A 12,855-nucleotide genomic window follows, 5' to 3' on the forward strand; every position below is an offset into this window, starting at 1 on the left:
ACTTTATCAAACTAATATTGAAAATATTTTTTATTTATTATTATTGATAAAAATTGTGTGTTTGCGTAAAATAAGACACATTAATTGCGTTTAATCATTATCTAATTGAGTTTCATCGCGGTTGGGGGAGGGGACGCGCATTCCACGGACCGGCAAACTTAGCGCGAACGGGTAGTAATTTATTTTTTGTCTTTGAAGGTTCTAACAAGTATCAAACACTTTTATAGTCCACAGCAAATTTCAAGTCCAAAAATTTGTTGGAAAATCGCATCTATTACAATGGCATAAGATGCCTCAGTGTTTAGTTTAACGCCGACGCGGTTTTCATTTCACATACAGATCACGACCCTCAAGAACACGTCCGAGGAAATTACTACCATTATTTGAATGTCAATGAACGTGAATCATTCTAGAAACATCTAGAAAGGGCTTTTGCATACACATAGACTTTCACTCAGTTCCGTGTTTAAGGCTATAATTTGCGTATGAATATTGCAAGCGCATGCCCTGAAATCACAGATCACAGAAACTAAAACGACATCTGCCAAGGGGGCGTGGCCTTTGTCGCAGCAATATGCCCAAAAACGGAACACATTGCTGCAGACGTCATAATGTAAACAGTTTACATTGCTTGCGTAGTACTAAAGATTATTCGAACGTTGAGTACCGAAACCGCAGTGGATAAATAGCACTTATTTTGATTACTTTGTTTATGACAATTTCTAATGCGACACTGAGTTTCGAACTCAGCGCATTAGTTGGCATCTCTCTATATCTCTATGGCTGAAACTCACAAGACTGGCCCAATTAAATTTTGCAAAAAGGAAAATCTATCAATACTGTTAATTCTTTCGGTTCGGACAAATTACGTCCACTGCTGGACAAAGGCCCAAGGATTTCCACTACGACCGGTTCTAACGCTGCCCGAATCCAGGACTTTCCTTATTACTCATAGTATTTAGGTATACTCTCACAATCTTCCAAAAAGAAAGCATACTAATACCATTAAGGCTGGTAATGCACCTGTAACTCCCCCGGGGTTGCGGATGTCTATGGGCAGCGGTAATCACTTATCATCAGTAAAAAGTTTGCTCGTTTTACTCCTGTCCCATAAAAAATACCCATTATAGTTCGACCTACCACCACTTCGGAACAACATTTCGGGTGGTGCAGAGAAGGAGTGGCGGAAGAGACACAGTCACCTTTGTCAGCCTCTTTTTTATTATTACAGGAAAATAATTTACTACATTTGTAATACCAGCATCTTTCGCAATCATCATCATCAGGTCATTTAGTCTCCACTAGAAAACCACTCTCTCTAATTTACTAAAGGCAAAAGGGAGGATCTACTATTACTGTAATTCGTTAATTTGTTTCAGCACAATGACATCCACTGCTGGACAAAGGCCTCCTTCAATGAATTCCACAACGGTCCTGCGCTGCCCGCATCCAGGTGCTTCCCGCGACTTTCACAAGATCGTCGGTCTACCTAGTAAGAAGTCTGTTCTGCTCACACTACGTCTTCCGGCTCGTGGTCGCCACTCGAGAACTTTTCTGCTCCAGCGGCCATCAGCTCTACGAGCTAGTTACTATGTGCCCCGCCCACTGCCACATAATTTTGGCAATTCTGTGGACTACGTCGATTACTTTGATACGTTACGTTCTCGTACTTAGTAACTATATTGGAGTACTAGAGAAGAAAAACTTATGTGTTTTATTTGCAAAGGAATGTACCAAACTCTCATTATAGTGGATCTTGTTTGGTCTGAGTTTCTATATTAATTACGGCAATTAAATTACGAGTAGAAACTGTATGTTTTTCTAAGTATGCGAATGAGAAAATTATTATGGTGACTTGGGTTTTGCTCTTCCATTCGAACTAGGGATATTCTATAGTTTACTATTTTTTAATGCCTTACGTTCTGAAACAATTTCATTTATTTTTTTCCTTTTTACATACGTAACTTTATAAAGATATTGACATGTTTGGGAGTGCCTAGGTATTGTAACGAATCCGATATGTCAAGCATTTTAGCTTTCAATTTGAATTTTCAGTTTCATTCTTGAATAACTAGGTAAAATAAAACGAATAAAATGAATAAATGACTATTATGTTTTATTTTTGTTTGGGTGGTTTGTTATTATTTTATCTACTCTAGGAAAATGAAGAAAAAGGTTTATACATTCATGAAGGGCATCACCTAAAATAGAATACTTATTTACATAGTATAATAGAAAAGATAAATATAATAAATATATAAATAATATATATAAACCAAGATGCAAAAAACAATATTTTACGTAAATACTTTCATACGAAGCATATTTACAAAAGCGATACGATATTATATATTTATATAGATACAATATAATTGAGACTAGAAGATATTGAACACTTTAACTATAAAAACAAAAAGTAAACATAAATAATAAAATAATTAAAGCTATTAACAACCTACGTCACAATGACGTCACTATCGTACTATAAAGACTTAACTAAAAAACAGGTACTGTGTATTGAAAATATATAAAGAAACGGCGATGCTTTGGAAACCATAGACAAGATGCACTCGTTCAGTTAATAAATTAAATAACAAACTTTTAAATAATTTAAATAAATTATTAAATAATAAGTTAAATCTCGATCTGAGGTCCGCGTAAGACTAAACAGAAAGAAGTGATGACATAATACGTCTAAATAAATCTTAGGTTTCAATTGGAGTAGGCATTGTACGCGAGGTTTTGCGCGTCAGATGACCTGCCCCAGCCTCCGTGGCTTGATCCATGACTGTAGTGTTCATCGTGGTGAGGATGAGCCACCACTTCGTAGCTCTCGTGGTGTTCACCCTTGGACAGCAACTTCTTGAGGAGGAGCAGAGCTGAGGCCAGGAGAGCGGCCTTGGCTAGCATCAGACCCTTGACAGCGGCGAAGGCGATCACACCAAGGAACAGAGGGATGAGAGACTGGATCTTCAGCTGCACCAGAGCCAGGATTGGGAGGAGCTGCTTCAGCTTCTTCTTCTTACCACGGCCTAGAAATACAAACATTTTTATAGGTATGGCTCTTAACTCAGTCAGTATTTGAGAGAGTATAATATGAGAGGGTGTTTTTGCAACGCAAACGTCAGCGAGACTTCAGATTCATATGCTCTGTCTGGTCATTATTATGGCCCACTTATTTGGTTTGGTTTATAAGTTTCATGACTGTTGTTTATTTCCTTAATAAATAAAATAAAAATAAGATGTCACCCCTCCCGTGCCGCTCCCATACCTCAGGCTGTGACTGAGTTAGAATGAATAGCTGGGAAATGGGAGTGAGCATGGGAAAGCAAAATGGTGGCCTAGAAATTTGTATTCCCACACAATCAACGGCGCTACTTTGCAACATTGTACACGTCTGATTTGAATTCAAAGCTGAAACTTAATAGTATCACTTTCATTGAAATTCATGTTGTTACGTTGAGTTTGCATAACATCCTTCTTCATGTAGAAAGTGTATGTATTATCAGTTTGAAAGCTTCGAACCCACTTACACACGTTGACAAGGTTCGCCCGGAGCGAGACTTTTACTCGATTCTCAATCAAGATTTCGATCACGGGCTAGTAACGGAACTGCAAACGCGTTTAGTCCTACATACAAGTAAGGTACCATAGTACATTTCCATAGAAATCTAGCAAAAACTAGACTCGGACAGCTTTCCACCATAATCAACCTTGTTAATAGGTTAGAGAAACTCAGCCGGACTTGTTTGGCTGGATTTATCTAGTATCTTCATTTTATAGCAACTGGATGCGGATGTCCGCTGAGTTTTCTCGTCCTAGACGTTTTCACGGAGTAAACCACGTATTTTTATAAGTACATAATTAATATTGAGAGGAACTTTCTATTTTAAATTCTCATGTGGTCTCTGAACCGGTTTTCGGTCGCGTTTTTATAATTTTACCAAGCGTTACGAACAATTATAATCCGAACATGACTGCAAGTTTATATAATCTCAGACTTTTTACTTTTACGCGCGTAAAACATTTAAGCAGCTCTCACAATTTTATCATCTCGAATAAATTAAACTGTTTTAGTTGTAACCTTATTACGTAGCAATAAAAAGATCAACTTTTTAAAATGTAAAACGGGTGCGCAAAAAAACTAAATCAAAGATCGTTCGGCGTTCATGACACAGAAACCAGTTATACGCGTGGACTTTTTAAACTTTCGTTCGGTAACAGCTGATGTAATAATTTCGTACGACTAATAGTATGGTATCACAATGGAAGTAGAGGGTCGTTTGATAAATTCGTTTTTTTCTTCATATCATTCAGGTGATTTTGTTTTTGCATAATCATTTTTAACGTTCAGTGTCATGATAACTTCTGGGGAACTCTACGAAAGTATGTGGATATTAGACGTTGAACTTGCTTTGTGCGATGGTTTAATGTCGCCATTGTTAAAATTACGAAACTACTTATTATCCCTTGGAAATGTTTGGGAACTGACCATGATTGTGGCTCTTGACTTTCACTGATATTAAATTGGCCACTTAAACCGGATGAAAAAATTTAATGCGGAATCATTATTTGGGCTCATTACAAAACAGGGGCCAATTAGCGTGGTTTCTAAATTTGACGTGTACTTGCTAATTTTTTAAGTTTACTTATTTGTATTTGAGTCTGTTTTAAGTGCCCTTTTCCACATTATTTTGATTTGATGGATAACGAGTCTACTTTAACCGATTGAGTCCCAGACGGCATTAATTAATATCATAACAATTGATTATCTATTGTGTCTAGATTCGCGGAGCTTGAAGGATTAAAAATAATAAACTTGGATTTTTTTATGACACACTCCAGCTACAATTTCGTTCACCAAGAGCCAAAAACTATTTTAGCCATTTGCCAAACATTTGTCCAAACATCCCAATCTCACTAAAAACATTGACCCAAACAATCCAATAAGGAATACAAGGTCTGAACCACGCACCATAGAAAATTACGATATCGTGCTACCAACACTGGGCGGATTCATTCACCAATGCCTTACGTAACACAGTGCGTGACTATACAATTACGGATGAAGAAAAAGGTTTGTATCTGGGTACTGATACTATTTTTAGATCTACGATAAAACTGGAGCATTATCAATTTAGTTCAAATGCAGGTGGTCCGTACTTTTTACTATTTTTTTAGAATCTAATTGGTTTGTGGCTGACATAATAGATATTGTGGCTTGAGATTGGTCTTTTTGCTTTCATTGTGTAGTTTAAAGAAGACGAGATTTGTTATTGAGATAGTTTTAACAGATTTAAGTGTTTAACTTTTTGTGCTTTTGTTAGAAAGATTTGTTGTGTACATTTTAGTGTTATCTTTAAATGGCATTATGTTATAATTTTTACTGAATGAAATTAATGGGATCATACAAATTTCTAGGGCATTCTTAGGGCCTTCTACTCGTATTATGTAGGTAATATTTGCAATGGCAAATGTAGAGAACCAAATAAAAACATTTTATTGGATTTATGGGAAAATATTAGAGCAGTCACCCGGCAAGCGAATTGTCGTGGGTTCGACTCCCACCTTAGTCAATTCGATTTTTTAAATCATCAAAAAATATCAACTAACCTTCTTCAAGAGACCTCTTCACATCTTCAACTGTGCTCTTGGGTACGCGGAGCTGGATCACATGGTTCTCCAGAAATTCCGCTGCAGCGTCCAAGAGTCTGTTCTCAACCTGGTTTTCCCTGGCTCTGGGTTCTTCTGAGAGGGGTTCGAAGGACCTGGCTGACCTGGGCGATCCGGTTCCTAGCAAGCTGACTCCATCAAGGATGCTCACTTCCTTAGCTGAGTTCATGTTTTCAACATATTTAAGGGCACGCTCCTGGGGAGAAAAAATTGGGGATTAGTTTTGTAGAAATATGTTTACTTATTGTTAGACTTAGGAATTTTGAATCCTATTTAAGTATAATCCTAGAAAATTAGAGTATTATTGTATGTGACTAAGTTTCTTGCGCTGCTTCTTCTCAGCTCTGGCCCATTTATTGTCCCGAAGCAGTGCTATATTTAAAGTAATACTCAAATGTGAAAAGCGCTTTTTAAAAGCCTATTAGCAGGAAATAAACGACTTTTATGACTTTATGAGTAAAATACAAAATAACGTTGCTTTGATGATATTCTATCACCATAAATGGTGGGAAATCAAGCTTTTGAAAATGATTTCTCACTCGCAAAAACTGTAGAAAATTAGACATTCTTGCGTTCCAAGTCCAAAGATCATCTTCCACACTGTAACGATTGTTACACAGTACAAAAAATAACTGCTTCTTTGAACTAGACATTCCTTCACTTGGTAAAAACATCTTTATTGTTAAATGAACTTATTGTACAACTGTAATAAGTCATTATAGTGACAAATAAGGCTTTGTCTAATCCATTTAAATGTAAATCAAACTGCGGAGTGCTTTAAGCTCTTCAACAGTCACTTTTAAACCGGATGATAGCTTTAGCGTTGACATAACATGTCAAGAGCAAGCTTTTAGTTATCTGTTATTTAATTTAGTAATTTTGTGAATCTAAAACCCTATTTGGCACAATAAATTTTCACGACTATACGTCACTATTTGAGCTGAAAATATTCACTCAACCAAAATCTTGATCACTCTACTTAACCTATGTAACACTTTGAATCCTGGATCTAAACACAGCACTGACACACACCTTCAGGCACAACCCGACGTTGTCTTCTGAACAGCTTTTGACAACTCCGATGACAGAATTGACAACGTCATCGTCCCCTGCCGGCTTGCAGGTCGCAGCGGCCACGATCGCCAGGACGAGCACTAAGGTCTTCATGTTCCTTGGTGGTAGTAAGTGGAATGTAGTGCTGGTAGTCCGACCCGTGGTTATATTTCGCCAGCCCCCACTTAGGGAGTGCGTACTACATGCGGTTTACGTGCGATTGGGCTCCGCACGCATAGAGCTGGCCAGTGCGTAATTGTAACAGTTGCAATGTTAAAGGCGGTGTGCGAGCGTTGAATAAAAATAAAAAGCTGTTTGTTACAATTTTAGGCTATGAATGAAAGCACTCACTGCTTATTATTTTAATCTAAATAATACTTTGGTAAGTAGAGCAGGATTGTTTCTAGATAAAAAAGATTTAGGTGTAAAGAAGGCTTCTTTAAGATTAAGTACCTAGTAGGAATTCTTTGTAGATTAATACTGTTTATGTATAAATATTACACAGAACTGATTAATAAAGAACATGAAGCACAACAAATTGCTCTACATTTAAGGCGATCTTGTTGCTAAGTCTCGTTAAAATAATTTGATATGTGATTTTGTAACATTCTACCCACAATTTCTACCTATTTATCTATGATATTATAGACGACAAAGTTAGTAAAAATAAAAATGTGTTCAATAAGCAAACTCTTGATATTAAATTTTAATTTAATATCAAGAGTTTTGAAGATTTGGATAAAATTAGATAAAAATTGGAAGCAAGATGAAAGCTAATAGTTGTTCCATAATTTGATACATTTTAATCAATGTTGCAAGTACCAATACAAAAGCACACTAAACATAATATTATTCGCAAATACGTAATTTTTCTTTTTTACCATTCTGCCAGCTCTAATACCCTTTAGGCCTATGAGCACTTGCAATTCACATGCTCTAGCAGCGACTTGATTGGTTCAAAGATCCGCTGCGATTCTACGCAAATTAATATTTACGCTATGTTTTCTATAATTGCATAACTCACCCAAAACGCAGACGATTCGATTCGATAAGTTTTTGAATCCATAATTTTGTATCGAGTGCAATTTTGATTATTTCATTGTGTAACCCGTCTGCATTTTAATTTATGATGTAATACTTCGCTGGACGATTTCGGAAAGTAGTTTGTGTCTTTGGACCAATTAGTGTGAAATATGAATTTTATTCAGCGTCTTTATATGACGTTACTTAACGTATGAATGAATATGCTCACTTCTTTTTTTTTCGAATTGATTGGTTAGCATGTAGTTATGAATGAAATTATTCTTATTAAGGTCTTTATGGATTACTTCATTGAGTTCTGTTGTGTATGTTGTTTATCATAAACACGTTAATCGAATAAATGACATGCTGATAAGTTATTAGTGATAACAACTACATAATAAGTAAGTGACTTTACATTCATCTAAAAACTCAACGTTAAGGGTGGGTTGCACCATCTTACTTTAACTTTGACAAACGTCAAAAATCTGTCAAACTCCATACAAAAAGCACCGGTTATCGTCATAGTTACGGTCAAAGTTAGGTGGTGCAACTCAGCCTAAGTTAGTGAAAATGCCCATTGTCACCATCAATCCCTAATTTTTAAGTGACCCGTGTGTCACCCTGTGCGTCCACGCGCACTGTGAGACTTCATAGTAATGTTTGTGAATAAAGGCGTAATTGTGTCAAACTCAAATACTTTCATTCACTAGAAATTGTTACTTTGAGTACTAAATTGTTCATATGAGAAAACTTGCAAGACTGCATAATCTAATCTGCTGTAGGCAGGTATATTCTTTACATTCTAGGTCAGGCTAGACTTGCTCTATGAATGTTTATACAACATTGTAGTAAGTAGCTATCTATCTGTGAAACGTATGAAAGTCCTGTGTACTCTGAATTATTTTAATTAACAGTCAGTAGTATACGGAAATTAATACTTCTAGGCAGGTAGTCGAAACTTAGCACAAATTTTAACGAATAAACTTAACATCGGGTGCCTGGATGCGAGCGGCACAGGACCGGTCTTTGTGGAAATCCTTGGGGGAGGCCTTTGTCCAGCAGTGGACGTCTTTCGGCTGAAACGAACAAACGAACGAACGGGTGCAATACCGTTCGGTCCTGCCTTGTTCTGCATTAAAAGTCATTGGATCACATTGTCCACTGCAGGAGTACGACTCTCTCTAAGTTACCAGAGGCAGAAGGAAATTTTGGCCTACACTCCCTACGGTGGCCAGACAGGTTAGGGAGGCCTGAAGTTTGTCTTTAGTCGACTTTTACGAAACGAGAAGAGTAGTGGTGGTGATAAAATTAGTCTCGTTTCTCGTTTTACGAATAGCTTAATAATGTCCAGTTCACAGCTGGACAATATTTTCGAGTGGCAACCTCGGCTCGAAATGACCCACTTCTCGTTCGCACCACTGCAACTCCTGTATAGCCAGGATCTACAGCTTGACCGCCATAAAAACCCAACCAATGAAGGTCAAGTCAAGTCCTCGGATCGAAAGAGGTGGTGTAGGTAGGCCTCCCACTAGGTGGACCGATGATCTGGGGAAGGTCGCGGGATGCGCTTGGTTGCGGGCAGCACAGGACCGTTCGTTGTGGAAGTCCTTGAGGGAGGCCTTTTTCCAGCAGTGGATGTCATTATATTCCACTCTGCTAGAGCCCCTGACAATTAATAGGTACCTAGGAGGGAGAAGGTTTGGCTTTCATATATTGTTTTAAACTTTCATGGTCACTAACATATGTCTAACATAATATTTTATGATAATTATGTCAGGTCATAACATCTCACCCACTAGTTTCCTCAGTTACTCCGTGACCATGGCGCTTGCAACAGTGCTGAATCCCGTCAGTAATAATAATTACTCGTATGTTTGGCTTTGATGTTTCATAAAAAACTTAAATTAATTTCAGCTTGTACCAGCGTTCTTGTTAAAAAGAAAAGTAAAGAAAATTACATTATGCTCATGGCCACAATATTCACATAAGAAATTGACAAATTAACAGCGTTGTCGAACATCGTGTGAAAATTTACTGAATGGGTGGATTTATTTTCAAGTTACCGACTTTCATTCCCAGTGTCTTCACCGTAGGTTTTGCATTTTTATCTATCTCAATACTATCTAAACTTACAATATTATAAAGCTGAAGAGTTTGTTTGTTTGGTTTAACGCACTAATTTCAGGATTTGAAAAAATGTTTTTGTCTTGGATAGCTCATTTATCGAGGAAGGCTGTTTAAAACTATCACACTAAGGCTGGTTTGCACCACCTTACTTTCGTTCGTTCGTTCGTTTCAGTCGAAAGACGTCAACTGCTTTACAAAGGCCTCCCCCAAGGATTTCACAAAGACCGGTCCTGCGCCGCTCGCATCCAGGCACCTCCCGCGACCTTCACCAGATCGTCGGTTCACCTAGAGGGCGGCCTGCCCACGCTACGTCTTCCGGCTCGTGGTCGCCACTCAAGAACTTTCTTGCCCCAGCGGCCATCAGCTCTACGACCATCTTACTTTAACTTTGACAAATGTCGAAAATCTGTCAAACTCCATACAAAAAGCACCGGTTATCGTCATAGGTCGTCGGTCGTCAAAATTTTGCACCACCTAATACCGATAGGAACAGAGAAACAATGATAAATATTGGGAAAACGGGAAAAGAAATCGCGGGCATAGATAGTGTAGTTAAGTCATATTCAGAAATAAGTAATAGTCATAACTTTTAATATTTAGTTATCATATTTAGTGAAATGTTGTGTGACTTGCACTATAAATCATAGCTAGTCATAATTTTGTCAATTAAGTTGTCTGGGTAGAAAAAAGTCGTTTCATTGATGTTGTATAATAATAATTATGAGAGCTTTGGCAGGTTTGGCGTAATTTTATCTACAATGAACCATGCTGCTTGAAGCTTTATGCTTTTTGAAGATCTGTTTTTAGTATGATTAGATAGATAACTAGATATAGATACTTCTTGTATCAAATCATGGGAAAAACAGGGGTTTGGCATTATTCCATTAATCGAACATGACAGTTTGCTCTCAGAAGCAAGTTAAGAAAAGATATTTCTTTTCAGTTATTATCAGATACAAGATAAAGGAAGCCTTTAAAAATGACTGAACTCAAGTAGAAGTCATTTTGTGTGTCCCAATCGAGAATCAAACCCAAGACCTCTAGACTCAGAGTCCATCTATCCATCTCCCTAACTACCTAATCACATAATATTTAGGCTGTTAATGATTATTGCTAATTTTAGAAATACGACAAATAAGTTTATTATTTGTCGTATTTCTAAAATTAGCAATAAAGAAAATAAAATTGCACAGAATAATAAAACAAAATTACAGTTTATAGTGACCATTTTCACAAAAACTGCTTTCATCCTACTTCTTACTATTATTATAAATGCGAAAGTTTGTATGGATGTCTGGATATCTGGATGTTAACATGTTTGTTACTCTTTCAAGCAAAAACTACTAAAAGGATTTTGATGAAACTTGACAGTATTATTGTTTATAATCCAGAATAAAATATAGGCTATAATTTATGACGATCTGTGATAAAATAAATTTCACGCGGGTGATGCCGCAGGCAAAAGCTAGTCCCAAATAAAGCTACCTTTTAAACTAATTTATCCACTTCCACAATAAACACGTGTACTCCATAGAAAGCTATAGCAATCAGACCATAAGTAGCAATTAAAATATATCATATTAGGGCTGTGTTTTAATTTTCTATGGCTAGTTTGAGCCCTCACACATCAAGGCCAGATGGTATCGCACATTTAATTGCACGCTAAGATTTCTTTACTTTACTTATACCGTTTAACTTTAACCAAACTGTTAGACTATAGTTAACACTCTGCTCCATCTCCTATGGAATTATCAAATAACATTTACATTTTAATTGTTTGTATTTGCATATTACTTGCGTTTAGTGAAGGGGTAAAATATAGAGTAATAATGGCGTTTAAGAAAACTAGTCGAGTTTTGTTATTTTAAACTAGCACCTGACCGTGTCTTTTACTCACATTTGTAAGGGTCAATTAAATACTTCTTGATCACGCATAGTTGTTCGTAATAATTTATCTTTATCTTTATTTACTAGAGAAGTCAGTGGTCTGGATGCACTATTTATTTCGAATTAATTCTCTTTTATTCCTATTGCTGCAACTCCTGTGAATCTAATACACTTGTATTAAAATTAAAATCGAACTATGATGGTTGGCCTTCACATTTTGCCGTATCTATAGTGGGACTACTAAATATAACTCTAAAACATAAAAATCGATCGCGAGACAAACTTGCCCTTCACTAGTTCTTATGTAAATCAAATATGACACACACTTATGCTGGATGCATTGCTGTGTTCCGACTATTGGAGTTATGATAGTCCGTTCTCTGTGGTTGACGCTCGCTCCAGCCTTTGACCTGGTCATCACTTTCCATCAGATGTGATGCAGGTTTTTTTTTTTTACATAATGACATCCATGACTTCGGATTGTGGGCATTATTGATCCGATTACATACTGTATAGATTTAGATGATTGATCGATAAAAGAATCGATGATTAAGAATAGAAGTAATTGATCGATACAATAATCACAATCGATGCGTAATCAAGTGACCCATTGTTTCGCATCACTATCCACGTTTACTGTGTTTACCTAGTACTTGTATACTTTCACTACAATAGCATTCCGTGGTCATGTTACCTAATTTCCTTTTCCCTTCGTGATCACGCTATTCTATACGAGAAACGTAATAAACTTATAATCACGATACCATAATGACGTAGACGTTGGGTAAGTAGATAATTTGCGCTGTTTGAAGCCGATTAGCGGTACAAAAATTCTTTATTACATGTCATATTAAAAAAATTTGTTCCCACCGCTGCAACTTCTGTATAGCCAGGATCTACAGTTTGGCCGCCAATAAAAACCCAACCAGTGAAGTTCAAGTTTATCCCGAAGAAAATTTAAACTGTCATTGAACGCACAACGAAATTAATCAGAAGAACATAGGAGGAGTTCAAAGTTAAGGCTCTCCTCCAGTGCAAAACGGATGACAGGTTTATTGTGTCCATATATCACATAATTATAACCGTTGATTT

At 36.8% G+C, this 12,855-nt stretch overlaps 1 protein-coding gene across 1 annotated transcript; it reads right to left on the reverse strand.

Moving 5' to 3' along the window:
• Window positions 1–2,415: 2,415 nt before the first annotated feature.
• Window positions 2,416–6,878, reverse strand: LOC114364933 (uncharacterized). The gene is made up of 3 exons (XM_028321291.1): window positions 6,706–6,878; window positions 5,614–5,869; window positions 2,416–3,032 (listed from the first exon to the last, which is right to left on the reverse strand). The coding sequence occupies exons 1-3, from the start codon at window positions 6,838–6,840 to the stop codon at window positions 2,713–2,715; spliced, it is 711 nt and encodes a 236-aa protein (XP_028177092.1). The 5' UTR covers window positions 6,841–6,878; the 3' UTR covers window positions 2,416–2,712.
• Between the last annotated feature and the right edge of the window lie 5,977 nt (window positions 6,879–12,855).

This window comes from Ostrinia furnacalis, unplaced genomic scaffold, assembly GCF_004193835.3.
Source record: "Ostrinia furnacalis isolate ACB-3 unplaced genomic scaffold, ASM419383v2 OfSCF7492, whole genome shotgun sequence".
NCBI classification, from domain to species: domain Eukaryota; kingdom Metazoa; phylum Arthropoda; class Insecta; order Lepidoptera; family Crambidae; genus Ostrinia; species Ostrinia furnacalis.